The sequence below is a fragment of the Notolepis coatsorum genome, assembly GCF_963971535.1.
Source record: "Notolepis coatsorum genome assembly, chromosome: 6".
In the NCBI taxonomy this organism is placed as follows: domain Eukaryota; kingdom Metazoa; phylum Chordata; class Actinopteri; order Aulopiformes; family Paralepididae; genus Notolepis; species Notolepis coatsorum.
The window spans coordinates 181,005,275-181,031,898 of record NC_140170.1 but is presented as its reverse complement, the minus strand read 5'-3'; the positions used below and the strand labels follow the sequence as shown (position 1 = coordinate 181,031,898).

The window sequence follows — 26,624 nt, the reverse complement described above, 5'->3', positions numbered from 1 at the left end:
GGGGCGTTAGGTCCAATGAGGTTGAGGTGGTTTCATACACAAGATACCAATTTTTTTGGGTACCGGTCAAATGTGAACGGTACCCAACCCTAGTCCTGAGTGAGTGAGTCCAGAGTCCTGAGTGAGTCACGAGTGAGTCCTGAGTGAGTCCTGAGTGAGTCCTGACTGAGTGAGTCCTGAGTGAGTCCTGAGTGAGTCATGAGTGAGTCATGAGTGAGTCCTGAGTCCCGAGTGAGTCATGAGTGAGTCATGAGTCCTGAGTGAGTCATGACTCCTGAGTTAGTCCTGAGTGAGTCCTGAGTGAGTCATGAGTGAGTCCTGAGTCCCGAGTGAGTCATGAGTCCTGAGTGAGTCATGAGTCCTGAGTGAGTCATGAGTGAGTCATGAGTCCTGAGTGAGTCATGACTCCTGAGTGAGTCCTGAGTGAGTCATGAGTGAGTCCTGAGTCCTGAGTGAGTCCCGAGTGAGTCCTGAGTCCTGAGTGAGTCCCGAGTGAGTCATGACTCCTGAGTTAGTCCTGAGTGAGTCCTGAGTGAGTCATGAGTGAGTCCTGAGTCCCGAGTGAGTCATGAGTCCTGAGTGAGTCATGAGTCCTGAGTGAGTCATGAGTGAGTCATGACTCCTGAGTTAGTCCTGAGTGAGTCCTGAGTGAGTCATGAGTGAGTCCTGAGTCCTGAGTGAGTCCCGAGTGAGTCATGAGTCCTGAGTGAGTTAGGTCGCTTTCACACAGGGGCTGTTTGGTCCAGACTATCGGACCAGAAGTCGATAGTCCGGTTTTTCGGGTTTGTGTGAATGCGCAGTCGAACTCGGTCCGCGGACCAAACACGCGAATTCGGTCCTCCAGAAAACATAGGTTTCGGTTCGCCTTCATCGGACCAAACGTAGTCAGTCACCTTATAAACTGCATCTTGGGTAGAAGGAACACCGCAGCTTATTATTATTATTATTATTAATACCGCAGTGCGCAGCACACTGCATCTATCTATCTATATATCTAAGGTCGCTTTCACATATAGTTTTGGTGGACTCGGTGCGGTTCTGGGGGTGAAGTTGCAACATTGTTGCATTCTTCATTTGGTTCGCCTGCGTTGACATCGAAATCTGTGAGGCGGACCGAACCTTCTGAACAATGTCACACGGTCGAAAAGGGCGCTTGTCTATTGGACAGTGGAAATGTGTGTGTGGCTGCGAGCCTGTGTGTGCGCGCGCGCGTGTGTGTTTCTGTGTGTGGACTGCGAGTCCTCCAGATCAGCGGAGCGGAGGCGAGTTTTGACATGGCATTGATCCATTGTTCTATTGAAGCACATTACCACCATCCTCTCGCTAAACAACTTGTACACCAGTGTTTTTATGAGTGCCCACAAGTAGCTGTTTTATTAATAATATAATAAGCCGCGTTTTTTCTTCCTTCTTCCCAAGATGCACAGATAGATAGATAGATAGATAGATAGATAGATAGATAGATAGATAGATAGATAGATAGATAGATAGATAGATAGATAGATAGATAGATAGATAGATAGATAGATAGATAGATAGATAGATAGATAGATAGATAGATAGATAGATAGATGCAGTGTGCTTGTTTTGCAGTGAGTGCTGCGAGCAGTGGTAATAATAAGCACTTCCTATATTTGGTTCGCGTTTGGTTCGATGAAGCCGAACCGAGACCGACGTTTTCAGGCGGACCATAGTTCGCCTGTTTGGTCCGCGAACCGAGTTCGGCACGCATTCACACAAACCCGAGTCATGAGTGAGTCCTGAGTCCTGAGTGAGTCCTGAGTGAGTCATGAGTGAGTCCTGGCTGAGTGAGTGAGTCCTCCCCTACTACAGTGGAACTACAGCGATGCAGCGTCACTGCAGGACGCCTCAGATGAAAGCAGGACTACATGTTTCAGATGCCTCTGCGATGACTCACCCCGTCCGTCCTGCAACTCTCTTTCTCTGTTCCTCTCCTGGGAAAGCCCCTTCAGAGTCCCCCCCCCCCCCCCAGCTGGGGCCAGTGTGTGTGTGTGTGTGTGTGTGTGTGTGTGTGTGTGTGTGTGTGTGTGTGTGTGTCTGTGTCAGTGTATTTGAAATCTTTCCATATCAATTCTGATACAATAACAGTACTTTTTTTTTTATTCTTCAAGTGTGGTGCAAGTGACCTACTATGTCTGCTTCCTGGCGAGAGCAGGGCTTGCGACTCCAAGGCAATACATACACAATGAGCTTTGTGTCGATTTGTCAACCGAGTCATGGTTGGATACAGTAACGCTGGTAGTGATCGGCTGCAAAAATAGCATTGCTTGTGTGTGTGTGGTCATAGCTGGGCCTAGCTAAATCAAAAGCAGCTTATCCAGGAGAAAGGCATGTGTCTGTCATCGAGACCCTGACGTTGGTAGGTAACCACAACCTGTCACCCCACACACACACACACCACAACCTGCCACTCCACACACACACCACAACCTGCCACCCCACACACACCACAACCTTCCACACCACACACACCACAACCTGCCACTCCACACACACACACCACAACCTGCCACCCCACACACACACACCACAACCTGCCACCCCACACATACACCACAACCTGCCACCCCACACACACACACACACACACACCACAACCTGCCACCCCACACACACACACACCACAACCTGCCACCACACACACAAACACCACAACCTGTCACCACACACACACCACAGCCGGTCCTCCTGCAGCCAGGGTGTCTGTCATCTATCTCACTTCATCGTCGAGCAAGCCCCAGCACTACCAGTGCAGGCTAAACCAGTCAAACAACAAGCATCACATATCATGCATCCCATTCTCACAAAGCTTGTGTTTAGCTTTTGTTCTATGTGCGTTTCCTGATAACTCCTACCCTGGATGGGTCACCATAACCTTAGGCTTAAATAAAGTCACTGGGGGGGGGGGGGCGTCAGTTCCAAGAAATAAATAAGTTAGCTAAAGTCAAGTCAAGTCAGCTTTGTATAGCACATTTACAAATGACTAAAAGCCAAACCAAAGTGCTTCACATGATAAACACACATACAATGCAGAAACAAGTTAAAAAAAAAATACACTAAAATGACAGAAAAAGGTATTGTACACCATTGTCACCATAACCTTAGGCTAAAATAAAGTCATGGGGGGGCAGTTCCAAGAAATAAATCTGTTAGCTAAAGGTCAACTTACACAATAGAGACAGCAGAAGGGGGTGAGAGCTGGGGGAGGAACACGTGCCAGTATGCACAGTTTGTCACGAGTCACGAGTGAATATTAGCGTTAGTCCTTCTCATCACTCGGTATCTCCCCCACGCCGCGCAGTGGTACGCCGTGTTATCAGAGTGATGTCACGGAGGGTTCGCGGCTACATGGACCGGCGCTACGCCGTACAATTATTCTCGTTGAGATCACCATCCTTGTTAACCCTTTCACTGCCACACTACAGAAGGTTAATAACGCAGCACAGGCACGGCACGGCACACAGTGGAGTTTCCCGGCTTGGGTTATCTCGGCGAGGCTGTGGGTACTACTTTCTCTACTTCACCACCAGACCGTATCGCGTTACGTGGTGCTTCTCCTCCTGAGAGACATCGCTCCCTTTTCCACTGCAGCTGGGGAGCCTTCATACCACTTCCAACCAGTTCACTACCACACTACAGACTGTTAACCCTTTCACCACCACATTACCAAATGGTTAACCCTTTCACTGTGACAAATTAATACAGACGCTTAAACCGTTCACTGTGACAATACATAAGGTTAACCCTTTCACTGCGACAATCCAGAAGGTTAACCCTTTCACTGCGACAATACAGAATGTTAACCCTTTTCACTACCACACTACCAACGGGTTAACCCTTTCACTACAACACTACAGAAGGTTACCCCTTTCACTACCACACTACAGAAGGTTAACCCTTTCACTGCGACAATACATAAGGTTAACCATTTCACTGCCACACTACATAATGTTAACCCTTTCACAACCACACTACATGCAGTTAACCCTTTCACAACCACACTACAGAAGGTTAACCCTTTCACAACCACACTACAGACAGTTAACCATTTCACAACCACACTACATAAGGTTAACCCTTTCACTACCACACTAGACGGGTTAAACCCCGTCTGTAGTGTGGTAGTGAAAGGGTTAACCTGCTGTAGTGTGGTAGTGAAAGGGTTAATATGCTGCAGCATCAAGAACCATCGTGGATAGTGCTTTGAACTAATAGAGTGCAGTTATCCAAGTATGATAGATCGGGATTTTTAAACATCTGTTTATTTGCATTTTAAGTTTTACATTTACATTTAGTCATTTAGCTGACGCTTTTATCCAAAGCGACTTACAAGTTCTGTACGACAGGTCATCAGGAAGGGTACAACTCTATCAACTGAGTAACAATGTTCATCAAAGTGTTGCGTGTTACAGTGTAGGTTAGTTTATTAGGACAAGTGCATGACAGTAAGGTTAGTTAGGGTTAGATTTTTTTATTTTATTTTTTTATTATTATTTCAGATAATGGTTGAAGAAGTGCGTCTTTAGTCGACGGCGAAAGATTGGACGGGATTTGGCTGTCCTAACTGGGGTGGGTAGTTCATTCCACCATTGTGGGGCAAGAACTGAGAATAGGCGGCTTCTCTTTGATGACCCTCCCGGAGCTTGGATAGGAGTAGGTCTGAGGCGGCCAGAAGATGCAGAGCGTAGGGGTCTTGAGGGTGTGTAGTTTTTCCAGACAATTATTGCCAGTACAAAAAAAGGTACCAACATTACATTTATCACTTTTTTCTTTTTTTGTTTAACCCAGGCCCCATTTAAACTAGTATTTAATTTAGTATTGAAAAACTTAGCACTGTGGTGCATCATCTCACCAGGCTCCAATTCAATCTAATGGGGCCAGTGTTTCAACTTTCAGACACCATGATAAGTGTCCTTTTCCAAAACAGGAAGCTCACATTATAATCAGATTAGGGACGTGCACAATGGTTATTAGTGACGTGCATAATGGTATCTCCCTCTCTCTACTCAACTCTAAATCAAAGACGTATAAGTCTAAAAGTCTCATGCATTTACATTATTATATATGTTTCTCAAAACTCTTGTTTATTGGAGTTTTTCATTGCAATATGAAATGAGCACAAGGTCAAACTGTACACATATATGCCAGACGTATTGCACATATCTACATATAAGTAGTCAAAATATAGGTCTGTTGAATGTAAACAATATACATATTGCACAAAGCTACATATAGTTTGTCAAAATATAGGTCTGTTGAATGTAGACTACAGCGAGTACACACCACAAACGAAATATATAGATATTGTTTCGGACATACAGTCAATTGAACAGACATGTACACTAAGGACAAGGACTGTACAGCAGAAAGAGAGGAATGGAACTTTTTTTTTTTAAGTGAGAAGGTAAACATCGGTTACACCTGCACATGTAGACAGGTCAACCGACCAGACAATGCCCCAACATAAGTAAAGAAACAACCCCATGTTTTATAAAATCTAGCTGTAGAACCCCTTATGACACACCTTATTGTCATCATCTTAACACATTCGGGGCCATTGGGATTAGATGGGCCCCACTCTATGAGGCCAGCTTTTCATTACAAGTTTTCACTGTGCGTGAGGTTGTTTGTAGAGCTAAATCTATGTTATATTATTGCTATGTGTCCATTGTCATTGTCAATTGACAGTATAAACCTTCCCTTCAATATGCCATAAAGAAATAATTTTCTCATCAATACGTTTCCGTTTTATAGCGTCGTGAATATGAACTTTATATCGGAATGGTCTGGGATAATTCCTGCAAAGCTAGTTATAGGGCACTAAGCCAATAACGTTAAATTGATGCGTTTCGGCCCTACACAGGCTAGAGTTAAAAATCTAAATGCATATGATCGGTATCATGTTCCACCATGAATGCATGAAAGGGGGGGGGGGGGGTCGTCGTTTCTGATTATTGATTACCAATAACGGCATTCGTTATTGCAACATCATACGCTGACCGGGTGGATGGCTATGAGAACAAGGCCCGATCAGGCTGAAATTGACGTCAAATCGCTCTTACCTGTGGCCGGTTGGATTCCAAAAAGAATTTCCCAGTTATTTGATCGCCATCTGGTAGATAGATATGTCCATTGGCTGATGCTATATTCCTTTACTGCATACTGAATTTGGCGTCGCAAAAAGTATGCCAGGCGATCTGGTGAAGCCATAGCTTTAGGCTAATCTCAATCTCAATACTATTTCAAATATGTCAGACCAAAGATTATGTAGGGAAGGGCAGGACCAAAACATGTGACTATGTGTAGCAGGGGCACAATGGCATCTATCACAGGTGGGATCAATGTTGCCATAGATCTTGGCTAGCCTGACTTTAGTCAAATGTGAACGGTGAACAATTTTACATTGGATCAGTCCGTGCCTGGCACAAATTGAAGAGGAGTGGACCCGGCGTAGAATATCCTCACCCAGGTCCTCCTCCCATCTCCTCCTGATATTTTCTAATGAGGTAGGGCGCAGTGAGAGAATCAAACCATACAGGACAGATATAATACCCTTTGTGCCCGGTGTAGGCTTTAGTAAAGTGTCAATAGGAGTGGCTTCTGGAAGATTGGGGAACTGTGGGTTGACATTACGTACAAAACTGCGGACTTGCAAGTATCTAAAGAAATGTGACCTCGAAAGAGAAAACTTGTCAGACAGTTGTTCAAATGATGCAAAAATATTTTCTATATATAAATCTCTGAACTTTCTAATACCAAGAGGGGACCAGGAGAGAAAAGCTCTATCCACCACAGAGGGGAGGGGACAGGGTTAGCTGTAATTGGAGCTAGTAAAGAAAAAGATTGTAAACCAAAATGTCATCTAAACTGTCATGTGTTCACATTATTTAACACATTGGCAATTCCATGCAAATGTCAACCTCACCATGAAAAAATTTAAATAACATGATCATAACCAAACCAATTTCAAGTGTATCATCAAGGTCTATATTTTGTACAAAATAGATTTGATCGTTATATTTATGAGAATGCATGTTTTTTCACACTACAGGAGGAGACACAATGATGTAAACATTTATTTGTCAATTAACCTAATTGTATGACTTTCTGAATGGCCAGAATGGCAAAAAAAAATCAACAGATATTTTTCTAACCTCACCTTTGGTCATGAAGGGCTGTATCAATATGTGAATCAATTATGTACTTTGTGTCTTTCCATTGGCAGGTGAAGCATGCTGTTATAATGCCCCTTTATGGGACAGCGAATGTAACATCCATAACGTTTTCCAGGAAAAGTTGTCATAAAACATGGATCTGGAATGCAATGTCAACCAAACTTCCTAAGCAAAGCTAACTTTTATAAAGATGACATATTAGCAACAATTAGTCATTCTGGTCTTTTTTTTGTATTCTTTACAAGTAAATGGATGTTACCGTGACGGATGTTACATTGCGAATGTGTGTTGTTAAGTCCGATTATGACCCCTTTGTTTGATTTAAATCAGAAGTATTTTATGACTCCTTGTTTGATTAAAATCCAACATATTTCCAGACACAACTTTTTCACACATTGTTGGTCTAGGCAGAGCAGTGTCCACGTTAGCCTACTGCTAATCGGCTGCTGTCGGCCATCTCCCCCTCGTGTCTGCTCAGCCTACATGTGTATTTGTTATTGTTTTGCCGAGTATCGTGACAAGAAACCCACCCCAAAAAACACAGAAATCCCAAATGAAACCAAACAGAAAGTAAATGAGTATTATTCCAGGGACGACATTTCAAGACCGGCCCCAGGAATGAAGGATGCAGTGACCATAAGAGGAGTCAAGCAGAGGGTTCAGAAAAGCCACATGTCCATGTCCCTTATGGAGGCTTACCGCTGTTTTAAGGAGGACAATCCCGACATTGTAATTGGCAAATCCAAGTTTGCTGAACTCCGGCCACCTCATGTTTGTCTCTGTTCAGAAACTCCAAGGAACATGCGTCTGTGTAGGTACCATGAAATGTTGGAATGTGTGCAGCGCCATGTTCCTCGCAAAGTGTTTAAGAGTTCGACAGAATTTGTCAGTTACGTGTTTTGCAGCACTGATGAGCCACAATGTATGCTGAACACTTGCGAGGAGTGCAGAGATGCAAAACTGTTCCGGAACAGTATTGTGGTTTGTGGACCACATACCAGATGAGGAAAAAAAACTGAAGACCACATGGTATGCCTGGGAGACGGTCTGTGGAGTGCAGATGAAGGTCCAGAAGACTGGGGTACTAGGAGATGTACTTCGTCTTCTCACGGGCAGTGCACCACAATTTCTGAAGCACTGCCCACTTCATAAAAACAAAACAAAGTGCTGCATTTGAGGAGAAGAAGGCGACCGCCCAAGCAGATGGAGATTCCATGGTTCTGCAAGTGGACTTCGCCAAGAACTACACGGCGGCGTACCAGGAGGAAATCTCCATCTTCACCTCCGTTGCCTGGTCTGACGCCGACCCCTTGTCCTATGTGGTGGTGAGTGACAGCCTGGACCACGACAAGAAGGCTGTGGCAACCTTCATGGGAAAGAGTGTTGAAAACATCAGGAGGAAACATCCCCACATGACACAGCTGCACATACTGTATTCAGTGATGGAGCTGCCTCCCAGTTCAAGAACACATTTTTGTGGGTCTTTTTATCGTCAAGTTTCCGGGAAATGTTCCCCAACCTCCACGTTGAGTGGCACTTTTTTGCCACCAGCTATGGCAAGGGAGCCGTCAACGGAGTAGGAGGCACGGTCAAGCGAGCAGTCAGCACAGCCGTGGTCAGCCGACAGGCGGCAGTTGTCAACACTGCTGCCGACTTCACCTGAATCGCTGGGCAGAGGTGCCCAAACATATCTGTTGACGAAGTATGAGGGCCGACGTTCCACTCTACTGGTTAAATTACTTACTCGTGAGTAGTACGTTCGTTGATAAAGAAAAGTAATGTCCACAGCCGCTCCAGTGTAAAACAAAGATATCCAAATGGTTTATTTCTCTTCCACAGCGAAGTCTTTCTTTACAGAAGTGGTCCTAAATCTATTTTCCTAAATATTCACGTCACTACTACAAGGTAAGAAAACTATTTTCCCAGTCTCCAAAATCACCGCCGACTCGACACATGAAAATTCCTGATCATCATCATAGGGATGCACCGAATGGGAAATTCTTGGCCGAAACCGATACCGAAAATAGGAAACAGTTGGCCGAAAACCGAAAGCCAAAAGGCCGAAAATGATTCATAGAATAGAATTTTTACCAATGTTGTTCAGCTACCTGATTATGGAAAAATATATGATTATGGCAAAACTTAACTTAAATAATAAATAATCACTATTATGGGTCTTTTTGTATCACAAACAGTACTGTATTTGCAAATCTGGTATGTCATAAATGTATAGATGTAGCAGTACTGTCTATCTGTATGTCATATATGTCCTGATTAATTGAAAATGGGGGACCCTGATGTAAGATAAGATAAGATATTCCTTTATTAATCCCCTTGGGGAAATTCCAGCAACACACACATACAGCTCATCGTCTCATTAATAATAATAACAACATCACAATCATAAAAAAATTTACAGTAACAACGGCACAGCATAAATTCAAACAGTCATGTACATTTGTTGACACATGTCATCTACAGAATGCCAGAGACGCCATATGCGATAGTCAGGCTGCATCAACAACAGAGTAGTTAAACAAAGTGTCATCGCGCCAGGTGGGGGAGGGAGGGAGGGATGGACAGGCGGGGTCGGGAGACAAGACGAAAGTCTTTCTCTGGTCTGCATCCCCTTAACAATTGTGTGTATTGAGCTGTACTGTATTGTACCCATTCTGCAATCTGTTAATAAAGTTTTCAATCAATCAGAGAGAGAGAGAGAGAGAGAGAGAGAGAGAGAGGCGGACATCTGTGCTCTACTGAGCACACCTTTCTAAATGGCTGCTTTTTTATATATGGCTGCTTTTTTATATAGCGCTTTTATCCAAAGCGCTTTACAATTTGTTACTTACATATTACCCATTCACACACCGACGGTGGAGGCTACCATGCAAGGTGCCAACCTGCTCATCGGGAGCAATTAGGGGTTAAGTGTCTTGCTCAAGGACACATCGACACGCTGCCCAGGAGCGGGAACCGCCGGATTGCCAGACGACTGCTCTACCTCCTGAGCCACTGTCGCCCCCTTTCTAGTCCCCAGATGACTTTGGCACAGTAGACGCGCGACAGACAGCGTCAATGTGAGAAACACAATCCCTCCCCCTCTCGCTCTGAATAATATGCATATTAGATCACTCAGTGATTAACCGCAACGGGCATATAGTAAATAAGGATAAAGTATGTTAAAGACGCATTTATTGGACTCGTTGCGCGCAGAGTTTACATAGAAACAGCGCGACTCCCGAGGAGATGCATTGCTCCCGAGTCCCAAGAGGAGTATCACGCAGGACTGAAGAGCTCACAGCGCGCATGTAATGAATCCGCGTTTTGATGACATCATCACAACAACACGCGTTAGGTTACAGGTTGCTTCTGTTTCTGTGATATATTTTGGGTGAAAAAACTCTTTTGGCCGAAAGCCGAAAGGCCATTTTTGGCCATTTTCGGCCGAAAACTTTCGGTGGCCGAATTTTCAGTGCATCCCTAAACATCATCATCATTTATTTATTCGTACATGGAATTACCACAGTCCAACAGTACATATTCATATAATTCACCAAATACCATGGCCGAAAGGAACAGGAAGAATAATAAATCGTATACCTGCCCCTACACACACACAACACACCGATAGACTTATTGTGTAAAACCAAACAGAATATACCCATTTTGCAAAAAATGGAAACATCAACACAACCAAATTAAATCAACAGATATAAACCCATTTTGTGTATCTATCAGTCAAACTATTTAGGTTCATTCATTTACACACACACTATGACATCACCACAAACATTCTAGAATGTTCGATGTTCTAGAATGTTCAGCTATGACATGAATTCGAATTTTATTAACCATTTAACCGCTAAGAATACCAGGTTCGTTTTAAAATGACTGGTTAACTGGCTGACCGGCTATCCTCGCACACCCCTAGATCAGATGTGTCTTCATATGTTCTACTGAGGAAATGCATCGCAGCCACGGTTATGGGTTTCATTAGGGCCAGTGATGAGTTCTCAAAGCCTCTGCAACTCATCATGTTTGATACTATGTACGCTTTCAGTTATGTTTGATTTTTATCCTTAAGTCATTGCTAGGTAAGCTGCCCTTATATATCTCCAGACTTCTGTCCTTTTATACTTGCTTTTTTAATACCAGACGAGCAGCAAATGGGATGCTTTTAAATGTTCCTTTGATGCAGTCAGAGCTTGGTAAAGCTGCATTATCCCACTATGCTCCCTTTTTATGGAATACGCTGCAAGTAAAACTTTGTCTAGAGGCACTTTACTGTGAATGCTTTTAAAGGTATGCTACGATTAGCCCTTTATGAAACATGTAACTGTTTTACCTGATGCTATTGCCGATCTGATTATGCTCCTTGCCACTGCACAAATGGCCTTCTGTATTTATATTTGAATATTATGTTTTTTGTTTAATGCCCTGTTTTATGTTGAAACTTGTTGTGTGCCGTGTTGGTCAGGACTCCCTGGAAGAAGAGATCTTGTATCTCAATGGGACATTCCTGGATAAATAAAGGATACATTTTTTTTTTTTTTCACATTTCACAATATGAAGACTCAACGAGAAGGCACACCTGATAACGTGGGGTTATGGACCGGGGTCAGCCCGTGGTCAAGGTGAACGGTGAAAAGGTGACTCACGTTCTCGTGCTTCATGTGTTTGAGCAGCCGCATTTCCCGGTACGTCCTCTTGGCGTGTATGATGGACTGGAAGGGCCGGGAGAGCTTCTTCACGGCGATCTTCAGACCCGTCTTCACGTCATATGATGAGCTGAAGGGACAAACACAGAGGACCAATGGGGGCGCGTCAGAACTCCATAAGACAGGTGTCTCTTGAGCCATAAACACACTGTATCATTACAACAACAGCCCCTCGTACCGGTTCATACAGTCTCCCTTCAGAAAAACACCGGCATTATGGAGTCTACGCCTCATAAATGGTAAATGGCTGCATTTATATGGCAGCTTTTATCTAAAGTGCTTTACAACTTGTTTGTCACATTTTACGCATTCGCTCACCGATGGCAGAGGCGACCATGCAAGGTGCCGACCTGCTCATCAGGAGCAATTAAGGGTTAAGTGTCTTGCTCAAGGACATTTAGACACGCTGCCCGGGAGGAGCAGGAATCAAACCGGGAACCTCCGGATTACCAGACAACTGCTCTAGCTTCTGAGCCACTGCCACCTCATCCCATTATTTTGACTATAGTGCTATCACACTCTGCCCACAGGGTTGGCGATCGCTAAGGGTTAAAGGGGCATGTCCCCAAAAAACAACTATGTTTATTTTGCTCATAATCTCACATACATCCAAAAACTCTAAACAGTTTTGCACACATTCATATAGTTTGAGAGTAAATTAGTTTGAATATGGCCACCAGTGATGTCATTGGGGACATTGCATTGCCCCATGTTACATGGTGATGCACGTCCTGGTTTTACAGGAAGTTGCTCATGTGGAGAATGTCAGATTTTCTTAAATCAGAACCGGAAAAAAAAAATCGTCATGATTCAGAACAATTTGATCATGGATGAACAAAACTTTCAATGCGAATGATTGGTTTGAATTGCAATGACTTTTTAAGCACGGTGTTAAACAATTGGCTCTTTTCAAGGAATTCCAGGCATCGACTTTTCTTTTGTAAAGATCCAAGCACTTTAAGCACTTCAAGGACCTTGTGTGAACCCTGCAGTAACACCAACGACGACAACTGTTTTCCTCTGCTTCCACAGGGCTGGAGGCGTGTGGCACGAGTGTGTGGGTGGCCTGCAAGCAGCGACAGCAGAGCAAATCATCTGGTTTTATGGTTGCATAACACTGTGCTCTTGGCTTCAATTCATTTCACACCGTATGCTGCGGCGGCCAGAGGCGGTCTGGAGGAACACGACCGAACATGAAGTCAGATCTAGGGTTGGGCACCGAAAACCGGTTCTAATTAGGAACCGGTTCCTAACTTCCGGTTCTGGAACCGGAAGTAACATATCTGCATTTCGATTCTTAAATTTTTTTTTCACTTTGTTAATTAATACCCTAATTACAGTACAGCAACCAAATTAAACTGTATCAAGTCAACTGAAAATGTGAATAGTATGAAAAAAATTAACAATTTTCAAAAAAATAAGCTGTGACCTGCACCTCAAAGAATCGGAATCGAGAATCGTTCAGAACAGGAATCGATAGAGAATCAGGACCGGAATCGTTCAAATCCAAACGATGCCCAACCCTAGTCAGATCTCAGTCCTGTCGTCTCTGTATGCACGATAACACATCACTCAACACGCTGGGCATGAAGTCAGATCTCAGTCCTGTCGTCTCTGTATGCACGATAACACATCACTCAACACGCTGGGCATGAAGTCAGACCTCAGTCATGTCGTCTCTGTATGCACGATGACACATCACTCAACACGCTGGGCATGAAGTCAGATCTCAGTCCCGTCGTTTCTGTATGCACGATAACACATCACTCAACACGCTGGGCATGAAGTCAGATCTCAGTCCTGTCGTCTCTGTATGCACGCAAACGCAGTCGTAGCTATTGTGGATTAGCGCTCGTTCCGTAATGAATGTATATTTTTAGTATATTATGAGTGTACTTTTATTATGAGTGTATATTTGCAATGTGTTTTTGGTACTTCTTATGTGCTAATTCAAGGCAGATGTATGATAGTCATCGATATGCTGTAAATGTTCTCCAAGAAAACAGATGTTTACCTATGTTTCGCCTGTTTTATTGCAATACTACCATCACCGACATCTAAGAAGGGAGATCCCCCCTTGAACGGCCCTTCTAAGGTTTTTCTCCTCCACATTGCCTGTGGTGCATTTTTTTCCTATTGCTAGGTTTTAGTGAGTTTTTCCTTACCTTTGTGTGGGGTATGTCTGGGAGTGTTGCATACATTTTATTTATAATTTTTTTTTGGACATTATGGTGTTTTTGTTTTGTTCTTGATTTATTGTGATGTTTCTTCTTGACTTGTTTAAAGACGTGTCCGGCCCATGGGGACATTGACACTTGATTCTTTACTATACACGCTATATTAAAGTCAAATGTATATGATCGGTATACATTATGCTTCATCATGCGTGAAGGAAAAGGGGGGGGGTCGTTTATAATTAGAGATGTTCCGATACCATTTTTCCCTTTCCGATCCGATTCCGATACCTAAGCTTTGGGTATCGGCCGATACCGATATTTATCCGATACCAGTGCATAAAAAAAAAATAAAAAAAAAATAATATAAATTATACCTTTTTTTTTTTTTTTTTTTTTCAGATACTGTTATACTGTTTTTTAGTAATAACTAGAACGTATAGTATTTATTCAACAACAGGTGATTGTATAGATTTGTATTAGTATCATTAATCAATGAGTATGGGCTGCAGCACTGCAGATATACCCTACTCCAATGATCCACACGGACATTAAACGGTGTTGCACTCGCTACTCAGTGGCTCTGCAGATATACCCTATTCAGTCTGTAAGCTAGTGGCATAGAACGTTCATGTTGTGGTTTTTGATGCAAAATAAATATTCAACATTCTCTTTTGAAACTCCGCCTCAGACTCTTATCCTTTGGCACTTGCTGTACTTTGCTTGCAGGTCTGCAGCCATTATTGCTGGATTATGTGAATAGCACCAACTTTAGACACGGTAACGTTATCAAGCTAAGCTAACTGACCTAGCGCGTCTTCCCGCATTGATAACGTTAGTAATAGTCAGCTAACGCTAGTCCGTAGCTACTTAACTTAAATACAATTCACCGTGGGTGCATTATTGTTGATAGACGGTCACGGACAGTGTTAGGTCCTGGAGAAAGGACAGGCGATCATCTGATTTGATGTAACGTTAAAAGCGGATGTTGTTCCAACTAGCTATCTTTCCAGCTAATGCTATCATAACACCAGCCAAACACAGCCCGATTCCCGTCCGAGCTCCCCGTCACACCGCACTGTCGGGGACAATGGAATTTAAGAAAGTGTATCTGCTGTTAAAATGACACAGCATCACACTTTAAAACATGTTCATTTTATAATCCTCACTCTCCGCAGGACTCGGCAGGAGATAAATTACATCATGGGATCGGAGGCTAGAATTTACGTGTACTCGCCGATACCGATACCAGCGTTTTAGGCAGTATCGGCGGCATTTCCGATACCAGTATCGGTATCGGAACAACTCTATTTATAATTCCTTGATCGTCAGTAACGGCTTTATTTAGTATGGGTTGATATATTGAGCAGATGGATTGCCGTGAAATGAATAAACAATCGGGCTGAAAATAATGTTATATTCCTCTTACCGTTCGCTGATGAGACTGGAGGAAAAATATTCCAATTATACAAAAGTATAATTTCAGTTTATTTAAGCACATCTTTAAGTACAACTTGTATGTTGTACTTGCACTAGGGATGCACCGATCCGATTTGTTCAGTCCCGATACAGATACCTGGGTTTGATACCGATCCGATACCCATTGTCCAATTTTTCCAAAAAAAGTACAAAAATAAAATAAATGTATCCATGTTTTTATTTTATTTTTATATTAAAATATATTTAGTTTTTAAGAATTGTAAAGGATCACAAGTGTGTTTTTGATTTGCTGTAAACAAAGACAGAAAATAAACTTCATTCATTCAATTAATAAACTGTATGCCTCACTGTCACTGTGTGAAAGAGACTGGGATCATTCTTTTGTGCAAGGCAACATCAGGCTTGACTTAAAACATTACTTTCATAACTTAGTGAAACTAAATGTAACAAATTAACACAGATATAAATGTACTGAATGGTTATTTCTTATTTTATTTATTATCCAAAAAAATAATATTTAGTTAAAAAAAGAAAATCTGATTTTTTAATTTTTTTTACAGATACCCGATCCAGCTATTTTACTGATATCGGCGGCCGATACCGATACCAATATCGGATCGGTGCATCCCTAACTTGTATGTCTCTTATGTGGCAAGGTCCCGTGTGAAAGTACTGATGACACATACCTTTTGTGTAATCGACTGTATAGTTAGTCAATATCTAGTTAGTCGGGCTGTACACACAGCTGCAGCAGATTAACACATTCCTTCATGGAGCTCCAAGGAACCACATTATTTGACTGCCTCACAATACTCAGAATCACAGCAGCCACCTGAGAAGGCTTAATATTAAAAGGAACAGGCCAACATTTTTGGGAAATTAGCTTACAGTCTTCTCCAGAGAGAGACAAGAAGATAGATACCAGTTGCCTCTCTGTGTGTTCAGTAGAAAGCTATCTGGCTGCAGGTTAGCCTAGCTTAGCACAATGAATGGAAGCGCACAGTGCCTGTTAGCCTTCGGGAGAGGTGTTAGTTGGACAATGCCTGAATGAATGAATGAATGAAAACTTTATTTAACAGATTGTAGAATGGGTACAATACAGTACGACTCAATACACACAATTGTTAAGGGGATGCAGACCAGAGAAAGACGTTTGTCTTGTTTACATCAGGGTCCCCCATTTTCAATTCATATTGACATTTATGACACACTCAACATACATGACATTTATGGCATAGGGACATACAGGTATTTAGTACCGATACATGTGACATATACGGTATTCAAATATACAGTACTGTTACCCATAGATCCTGACAGAGTATATACATATGATGGGGAGGGGACTGTACATTAGGAGGGGGTGGGTGGGTGGGAGAGAAATATACATACGGTGGTGAGGAGACTGTACATTTGGAGGGGGAGGGAAGGTTTTTAACCTTCTCTTTCTCTGATTTTCTCCCCGTCCCACTCTCATTGGTGAAGTGTAACGCGTGGGAGGGCACGCTATCTCCACCAAGTCCTGCCCCGCTGAGCAAGCGCCGAGACCTGACCTGTAGGCGTCGCTGTCCACAATGCCAGATTCCCACCCACCAGCTTCCCACCCCTAATACTGCCAATTGTATTAGTATGAACGACCAGCCAAGCTGGTAGCAACACCGAGAGCTGGGCTCGAACCCAGCATCTCCTGCGTTGGTGACGAGCGCAATCTCCGCTACGCCACCTGACCGCCCCGTTTAGTCCCTTGTTTGAGCCGAATCTGGGTTTAACATGACTTGTTGAGCTTCCTCTAGTGTTGTGGTCGTGGTATTCACTGACCTTTGGGAAGTATTTTGACATGTACATGGGTACCTTAGTCGTATAGTGTATCTTGTAGACCAGGCCCATTGCAAGTTGCTGTACTCTGTCGTCTACTCTAAGCCATCCTAGGTTGTCAAAGTGGGCAGGGGTGAGGTGGGTTCTAGGGGTAAGGTCAAGTAGTAGTCTGACCAGTTTTTTTTTTATTTTTTATTTTCTTTATTGCAGGAAAAGTAGTACATACATTTACAATCGTCATTATACATTTTCCATCTTTTCTTCTTTTCTTCCCCTTTCATTTCCCCTTCCCCTCCCTCATACCCACCCCATCCCCCCCACACTGAGGTTGTTGAAGACACATCTGCAAAACATCCAAACATACAGCATAGATGCTACAGGGAAAGAAAAACAAAACAAAAAACAAAAACAAAAAACAATAATAGCATCAATCAGACCTATCTGTATTATGCACAAATATTTAGATACAAAGAAGTAAAGAAAGAGCTAAAAACACAGAAAGAAAACTTCTCCAGCACGACTGTGGCTGTGGAAGAACGTCATCAATGAGGTTATTTCACTCCTTTCCCCACCCCTGCCCATAATATTGTGGTAATTCTTGAGTAGTCTGACCTTCCGCAGCAGCGTCTCCCGTTCCCCTCTCCCAGTTACCCACCCAGCCCCCGGGGGTCTCATTCACACCCATACATACCAGGACAGGGAAGGGGGGGGGGGTTAGAAAATAGGAATAAAATAACGATAAAAAATAAGGAAGTGCAGTTAGAGGTGGAAAGCTCTATCCTTTCTAAGTCTCTTCATTGATAGTCAGGGCATCGATGTGTTGCAGAAATGGTTGCCAGGTCACTTGGAATGTTTCAAGGGAGCCCTTTAGGGAGAATCTGATTCGCTCAAGCTTAACGCAATGTAGTATCTCATGTATCCATCTGTTGTGAGTGGGTGGGGAAGGGTGTATCCACTTAAAGAGAATAAGTCTCCTAGCGAGGAGGGTAGTAAACGGTATAACTCGTTTTGCAGCCCTAGATATTATCGTAGGGGTATTCGGGATTCCGAAAAAGGCAGTCAGTGGATCTGGGTCTAACGCCACTCCCAGGACCCTACTCAGCGTATCGAATATTGTAGTCCAAAACTTTGTGAGTTTGGGGCACGTCCAAAACATGTGCATATAATCGGCTGGAGATTGTTTACATCTATTACACGCATCCGTTCTATCCGGGTATATCTTTGCTAACCTCGCATTGGTGTAGTGCACTCTATGCAGTATCCTACACTGCAGCAAACTGTGTCTTGCACATATAGAGGAAGTGTGTACCAGGTCTAGTATATGATCCCATTGTTCATCTGTAATGATAATTCCCAGATCCTCGCCCCATTTGGCTTTCAGGGAGTCTAAGCAAGTTGGGTTCATCCAAAATATTTTATCATATAAAATTGAGACGAGCCCTTTCCGCCCGGTACCGAGCGATAGGAGAGGGTCAGTCCTAGAGTCTGGAGGACGGCCAGGGAATTGTGGGAATTGGTTCTGAACAAAATGTCTGATCTGAAAAAAATGGAAAAGGTGGGAATTTGGGAGACCAAATTTTTTTGACAATTCTGCAAACGACGAGAACACACCTCCAGAGTAGAGGTCATTAACTCTTTCAGTGCCACACCTGGTTTTCCGTTTTACCGCTTGAATGCCACCATCAGCGCCAATGTTAACGTTAATATCGCCTAATCTATGTTTTAAATTATGGCTATGTGTCTAATCTGCCCATCGCATTATCAAAGACTATTTTCCAGTCAGTGCTGTGAAGGCAGATTGTTTTTTTATCGCGTCGTTTCCGTTTCAGAGCAGTTAGAAAAGCCCCCATTTTGATATAAAAAACAGCTCATTCTGGAGCATTCTATGAAAATCGTCTTTTAGTGGAATATTCCACAACGTTGATATTCGTCTGCCTTTTTATGAATCGTTTTCAAATAAACGCTAGATGATCAATATTATACGTGCACGCAAGCACATTACGGCCGCGCACTGATAATCGGCGCGTTGATTTCCTCTTGGACTTTTACAGTGAAACCGAAAGAAGACATTTCACAAAACAGCTTATAACTTCATCAAACTTACTCCGATTATCCTACCACTGATAACATAGAGTCCTTACCTGACATCAGATGGTATCCAACTGGTATATTCCAATTCCTGATCACCATTCGAAAAAATCGATACGTGTATGGATCCAACGCGACACTGTAGATCTCCATGATCCGCGGGGATCTGAGGCTCCAGAATGAACTGTGGTAACCCCGGCTGGATCAGTGAACTGGAAAATGTGGAGTACCGGATTTTTTTCCCCATTCATTTTCATTGAGTCCATTCCAAAATCACTTATGTCATCTGGGAGACGACAGGGGGCGCTTTTTTCCACAGTGATCACCGGCGCAGCTCGGCTATACTCGGGTAGACTCGGGTGATGCAATAATTTTTCAGATCGCAAAAAAATAATAATAATAATAATTCAGAGAAATCTCGGAACCACCTATAAAAAAAACCGAGAAATCTCGTGAGTGGCACTGAAAGAGTTAATGGTTAGCAAACCTTTGTTCGCCCAGCTTCTGAATACAGGATCAGAACAGGATGGTAAAAATAGGTGATTACGAGAGATTGGAGCTAGCCCTGACGGAGTGTAGGCCAAATTGTTTCCTAAACTGACGCAGATTTTCAAAGTTTCCGTCACAATTTGGTTCTGAGCCACCTGTTTAACACTTTCTATGCCACGAGGTGGCGCCAGAGTTAGCGCTTCAATGCCACCATCCACTTTAATGTTATCGTTAATATCGCCCAATCTATGTTTTAAATTATGGCTATGTGTCTAATCTGCCCATCGAAAATAATCCTTTTCCAGTCAGTGCCGTCAAGGCAGATTGTTTTTTTATCGCTTCATTTCCGTTTGAGAGCATTTTGAAAAGCACCCGTTTTGAGGTAAAAAACAGTCCATTCTGGGGCATTCTATGATAATCGTCTTTTACTGGAATATTCCAGAATGTTGATATTTGTCTGCCTATTTATGAATCGTTTTCAAATAAACGCTAGATGATCAATATTATACATACACGCACGCCCATTCGAGCCGCGCACGGATAATCGCTGTGTTCATTTCCTCTTGGATTTTTTCAGTAAAACCGATAGAGCCCATTTCACAAAACAGCCTATATCTTCATCAAAATGAGTCTGATTATCCTAACACTGATAACATAGATTCCTTACCTGACATCAGATGGTATCCAACTGGTATATTCCAATTCCTGATCACCCTTTGAAAAGTGTATAGATCCAATGTGTGTACAGTGTAACACATGATTCCGCGAGGCTCAGAGCCCCCTGAATGAACCCTGGTACTCCGGCTGCATGGGTGGACTGGAACATGTGGAGTACAGGATTTTTTTCCCCATCCATTTTCATTGAGTCCATTCTAAAATCCCTTATGTCATCTGGGAGACGATAGGGGGCGCTTTTTTCCACATCTGATCGCCGGCGGCACTCGGGTGCGTGCGTGATGCAATATGATTTCAGATCGCTAAAAAATAAAAATACAAATAAAAATCCGAGAAATCTCGTGAGTGGCTTTCAACGAGATATTAATAATTCCGAGAAAACTCGTGAGTGGCAGTGAAAGTGTTAAAGCGCTCCAGCAGAGGACGGAAATTCTTTGCGAAGAGCTCCGTCGGTGATTTGGCCATAAAAATCCCTAGATATGTGAATCCTTCCGTGGAGGACGGAAATTCTTTGCGAAGAGCTCCGTCGGTGATTTGGCCATAAAAATCCCTAGATATGTGAATCCTTCCGTGGCCCTTTTAAAGGGGAAAAGCGATTGAGGAAGCCGTTCCGCAGACGCATTAACCGGTAAATATTAACTTTTCTGGAGATTAAGTTTGTATCCAGAGAGCTGCCTATGTTGTTCTAAAATATCCAGGATAACAGGGATGGACGATGACGGATTGGAGACATAAAGTAGGAGATCGTTGGCATACAATGAGAGTTTATGAACCAGGCCGAACCTCTCAATCCCCTCAAATCTAACCTCACTGCGAAGCCAAATGGCTAAGGGTTCTGCGGCGAGCGCGTAGAGCAAGGGAGAAAGCGGGCATCCTTGACGAGTACCGCGATAGAGCGCAAACTGGCCCGACTTGGTACCATTCACATTGACCGAGGCCACCGGGGACGAGTATAGGAGTCTTATCCATGAAATAAAACCCGGTCCCAAACCGAATTTCTCAAGTGTATGGAACAGGTACCTCCATTCCACTCTGTCAAACGCATTCTCAGCATCTAGGGAGAGTACCATTTCTGGTGCGCCAGTCGTGGTTGTGAAAAGGATATTTAGCAGCCTTCTGGTGTTAAAGAAGGATTGCCTGTCCATGATGAAACCCGTCTGATCCGGGTCTATCAGGAACGGGACCACCTTCTGAAGACGGCATGAAAGGACCTTAGCCAATATTTTACAATCCACATTAATGAGGGAGATTGGTCTGTAACTGCTACAAAGGAGAGGGTCTTTACCTTTTTTGAGCAGCAGGGATAATGACGCCTCTGATAGCGTGGGTGGCATTTGGCCCTTTAGAAGGGAGTCGTTATATACTCTCAGTAGGAAAGGAGCAACCAACACTGAGTAAGTTTTATAAAATTCTGTAGTATAGCCATCTGGCCCGGGTGATTTACCACTTTGTAAAGATTTGATTGCCTCAGTCACTTCAGAGATGGTTATAGGCGTGCCTAACTCTTCAGCCTCCGCTCTATTCGCTTGAGGGTACTTGAGGGGGTTTGGGCAATCCCAGTCCTGCTGGGAAGATTCCGACGTGTAAAGTTTGGAATAATAGTCAGAGAAAATTTCAGAAATTTCCGTAGGGTCTGTTGTAGTGACGGGATTTTATCCTGGGAATCAGTCTAGAGGTAAAAGGGTGGCGAAGAAGGATGTTGGTCTCGGGCCCTCAATCTGTTCTGGTAGTCCAATGATCCGAAGGTTGTTACGTCGCCCTCGAGCCTCGAGGTCCTCCGCCTTAGCCTTTAGCACCGCATGGCTAGCCCTCAGATCCGCACATGTAGCCTCCAGCAACGTAATTATTTCGCTTACAGATTCCGCATTCTCCTCCAGGGAATCGACCCGCTGTGCATTGTCGGCCACGTCCCTTTTCATTTCGTCAAGTTTATTTTCCAAAGCGGTAATGGCTTTTCTGAACTCGGCGGTCATAGCCTCTTTGTGGCTTTCAAGCAGGGTGGCCAGCCAGGCCTTGCTAAAAGTATCGTCAGCCTCTTCCTCATTCGGAACATCGCTCTGTTTTGGTCTTGGAGTCTTGGATGTCATCTTTGCGACGATAAATACTTAGTTAGCTATATTGATATTAGCATATAAACAAGAATTATGAGGTTCTGGAGTCTTAAAACGTAGAAATTAAAAAAACATGAGGGATAGAGGGAAAAACGCGTCCTATCCCCTGCTCACCATACCGGAAGTCCTCCTGACCAGTTTGTTTTGTGATGTTTGTAATCTTGTTTTTAGCGCCTTTGAGGTGCTTTGGTACCATGAGGTGCAAGCATAGTCGTAGTACCCTTGCAGGGAACAAACTTAACTTTTTGACTTACCAGCCATTTGGCTGGTCGATTTTAAAAACTACCAGCCAGGCAGATTTTTTACCAGCCAAAAATTTAAAATAGCTTTTTAGTATATCGCCATGTGTTATTATTACTATATAATACTCTCATATGCTATTTTCAATTAATATCATAAACAACATAAGGAATATTAGCATAATTTTGAGTGGACTGAAGGAATGAGTCAGCGTTAATAGTTTTAAATGCAAATAATTTATTGAAACATAGAAGTGGGGTCGGGGACACACACACTGTTTCAACTCACCACCCCCGCATCATATTGTAGTCTAGTCTGTCTTCAAACTTCCACTCCTCTCGAAACCTTTTTATATTTGAATATCAACATTATCTGTGCATCCTCAGTAATCCTCAGTTTACTACAATATACTCCTCTCCTGAGTCCTGACTAGTGACTTCATCGTCTTTCCAAACGCACGCACACACACAGAGAAAGGGAGAGTGCCCCCCCCCCCCCCATTTCCCTTTCCCCAGTCCACACTGTCTGCTGTTCTCTATGGCTCTGCCGCTGATCAGGATTAGCTTGTTAGCTTACGCTAACATAACGTTCATTTCGGGCAATGTGGGCATAAAGGAATGGCGACGATGCAATGCATGTTAGATGCATTTGACCCGTTGTGAGAAGAAGAATAAACCACAGACTTATTCCGGCTCACAAAATAGGCGCACTGCTGTGTAGCTCTGCTCTCAGGGAACAAACTTAACTTTTTGACTTACCAGCCATTTGGCTGGTAGATTTTAAAAACTACCAGCCAGGCAGATTTTTTACCAGCCATTGGCGGTTGGCTGGTACTTATTTTGTTCCCTGTACCCTTGAATGAGTGCTCCTGCCAGAGTCTTCAGGGTATTCTTGTTTACCAGAGAGGAGATCCGGTACAAGAATCTAGTTAGTTGGTTGACATTTTTTATTACATTGGATGCCATTTTGTCACAGGAAAGATTTGCCTCTAGGATGGAACCCAGGTAGGTAATTTCATCTTTCCTTGTGACAATATTGTCACCCACTGTAACTGAGAAGCCGTCGGTCTTGCTGAGTTTGTTATTTGAACCGAAGAGAATGGACTCCGTTTTGGCCATGTGTAATGATAGTTTGTTATCAGCGAGCCATATGCAGATTTTGCCTAGTTCCGAGCTGAGGGCTTTTTCAACCTGCAACTTGTTCTTGTCAGAGACCAGAAGGGCTGAGTCGTCCGCAAACAGGAACAAGTTGCAGACATGTCATTTGCATAAACTAGGAACAGTAGCGGTCCTAGTATGCTTCCTTGTGGAACACCACAGCTCACTGTGAAGGGGGGGGGGGGGTAGAGTACCGTTTACCTCCACCATCTGTTCTCTCCCCTCCAGGTAGGATTGCATCCAGCTCACTGCCTAGGCTAACCGGCACTGTCCGCTTCCAATCATTGTGCTAAGCTAGGCTAATGTGCAGCCAGATAGCTTTCTACTGAACATGGAGAGGAAACTGGTATCCATCTTCTTGTCTCTCTCTAGAGAAGACTGTAAGCTAATTTCTCAAAATGTTGGCGTGTTCCTTTAACACATTGGGTGCCACACCCCTTCCGGGAAGTGCATAGGCTCATGCCACCCATTAAACCAATGTAATCGGTCACCTTGTTTGTAGAGCTAAATCTATATTCTACCGTATATTATAGCCATGGATTCAATACTATAGTCATTTGACACTGGGTTTCCTCTGGTCAAGATGCAAAGAATTTATAATTTTTCCATCCATACGTTCCAGTTTTATACCGTGGTGAATATGAGTGTTATTTCGGAATGATCCGGGCCAATTCCTGAGAGGCTGGTTGTAAGACGCAACGTGTATTATAGTAAATACATTGGTGTTTTGTCCCTACACACGCTACTTTAAAAAATTAAATAAAAAATATCAAATGCATATGATCTGTATTATGTTCCATCATGAATGCATGAAAGGGTGGCGGGGGGGTGGCGTTTTTCGATGCTTTGATCGTCACCAACGGAATAAGTTATGGAGTAGCGTTACAAACATACGCTCGGATCGCAATGAAAACATTATTGGATCAACGCAAGATTGATACCATATAGCCCTTACCTTGACTAGGATGTAGGGATGGGCGTGAGTAATAGCTATGAGAAAAATCGATCTTAAATTATTAATATTTTTTATGAAAAAAGAAAAAATTTTAAACTTTTTTTTTTTTACATATTTGTTTCACATGTATGTGTAAGATTATAACAGTTTGTTGGTTTCCTTAAACATATACGTGAATAAACAAAATTAAGTACGAAAAAAGTTTATTTTCCCTTTGAGTAGTACACGATCACTTGAGTATAGCATGCGATCAATCGATCTGGATTTTTCTTTAAAATGCCAATCCCTACTAGGATGTACCCCGAAAAGAATATTCCAATTATCTGATCGCCATTAGGGCTGCACGATTTTAGGAAATAAATAATCTAATTGCGATTTTTCTGACAGATATTGCGATTGTGATAAAATGTGTGATTATAATACAAACAAAATGAAGCAGCCCCACAGAGGTTTATTGTAAAATGCGGCTTGCATCTGGCCTACTCACTGGGTCTGTTCGGGACACCGAGCCTGAAAATGTTTCTTTTTACCTGGGAATCGATACCGGTGCCCAACGGTACCTTTTTTCTGTACTTTACTCTCCCTCTCTGAAGTCTAAACTTCACAACACACAATCTAAAACCCCTTACCTCCCTCTCCCAAACTGTTCCTACAACAATAACACAACTTGCAAAGGAGATCTTGTATCTCAATGGGTCTTCCTGGTTAAAAAAAAATAGTTAAAATCGATTAATCGTTCAGCCCTAATCGCCATTCCAAGTATTGATGTCCATCGTTCCGCCAACATGATCCAACACAGAATCCACCACGGGAGTAATTGTTTCTTCTCAATCCGAGCATTAGAACCGCTACACTTGTCCGACTAAGAATAGTCCGCCCGGACCTATACCATCGACGCACAGCCAAAGACTCAACGTTTCAAAGGATGTGCAATACCGGCCGCATATCACCAGGCGGCGGCATTGGACTTTTGCTATATCAGACTCATTCCCTATGATAACAGCAGCCTCCCAATAGGGTATTAAAAACTATCCAGAAACGGTCGGCCGTCAGAAACGTGTAAATCAGTGAATGGTACTGGAAGTGTTAAGGTATACCATCAGGGCACGAAATAAACTTTTTGACTCACCGGCCAGTGGCGGGTAGATGAGAAATCTACCCGCCAAGCATTTTTCTTACCAGCCAAATTTTTTTAATTTATTTTTAATAAAATATATATATTATATAATCATACTTGTGATTGTGTTATCTGCGAGACATCGCCACCTCGCTGTCTGCAAACAGCTCCACTGTCTGTGTGTATACTCGAGTGGCCTCCAGCTCCAGCAAGGATTCTCCGGCGCTGCAGCTGGACCTAAACTCTACATTCAGCATGCAAAATGATTATCCTGCGCTACAGCTGGACCCTATTCAGCAGCCCTCATGCGATGTAAGCCAGGGACTCGAATACGCATGTTGTAGGACATTGATGTCAGGAGCTATCTGTAGCTACTGCTGGATGGCGTTGGGACAACACCTCAGTGAACTATTTAGTTTACTGGGACATTTCGTAGTGACTAGTGAGCT

General features: G+C 43.1%; 1 protein-coding gene across 1 annotated transcript in view; it reads right to left on the bottom strand.

Annotated features, from left to right (window-relative positions):
- Window positions 1-26,624, bottom strand: part of LOC311229847 (mitogen-activated protein kinase 14A-like) — a gene marked incomplete at its 3' end in the record, with an annotated part of 103,114 nt that overhangs the window by 49,378 nt on the left and 27,112 nt on the right. Inside the window, exon 2 of the mRNA XM_084315920.1 lies at window positions 11,855-11,984. Coding sequence (XP_084172046.1) covers window positions 11,855-11,984 — 130 coding nt within the window. The remainder of the gene's footprint in view (window positions 1-11,854; window positions 11,985-26,624) is intronic.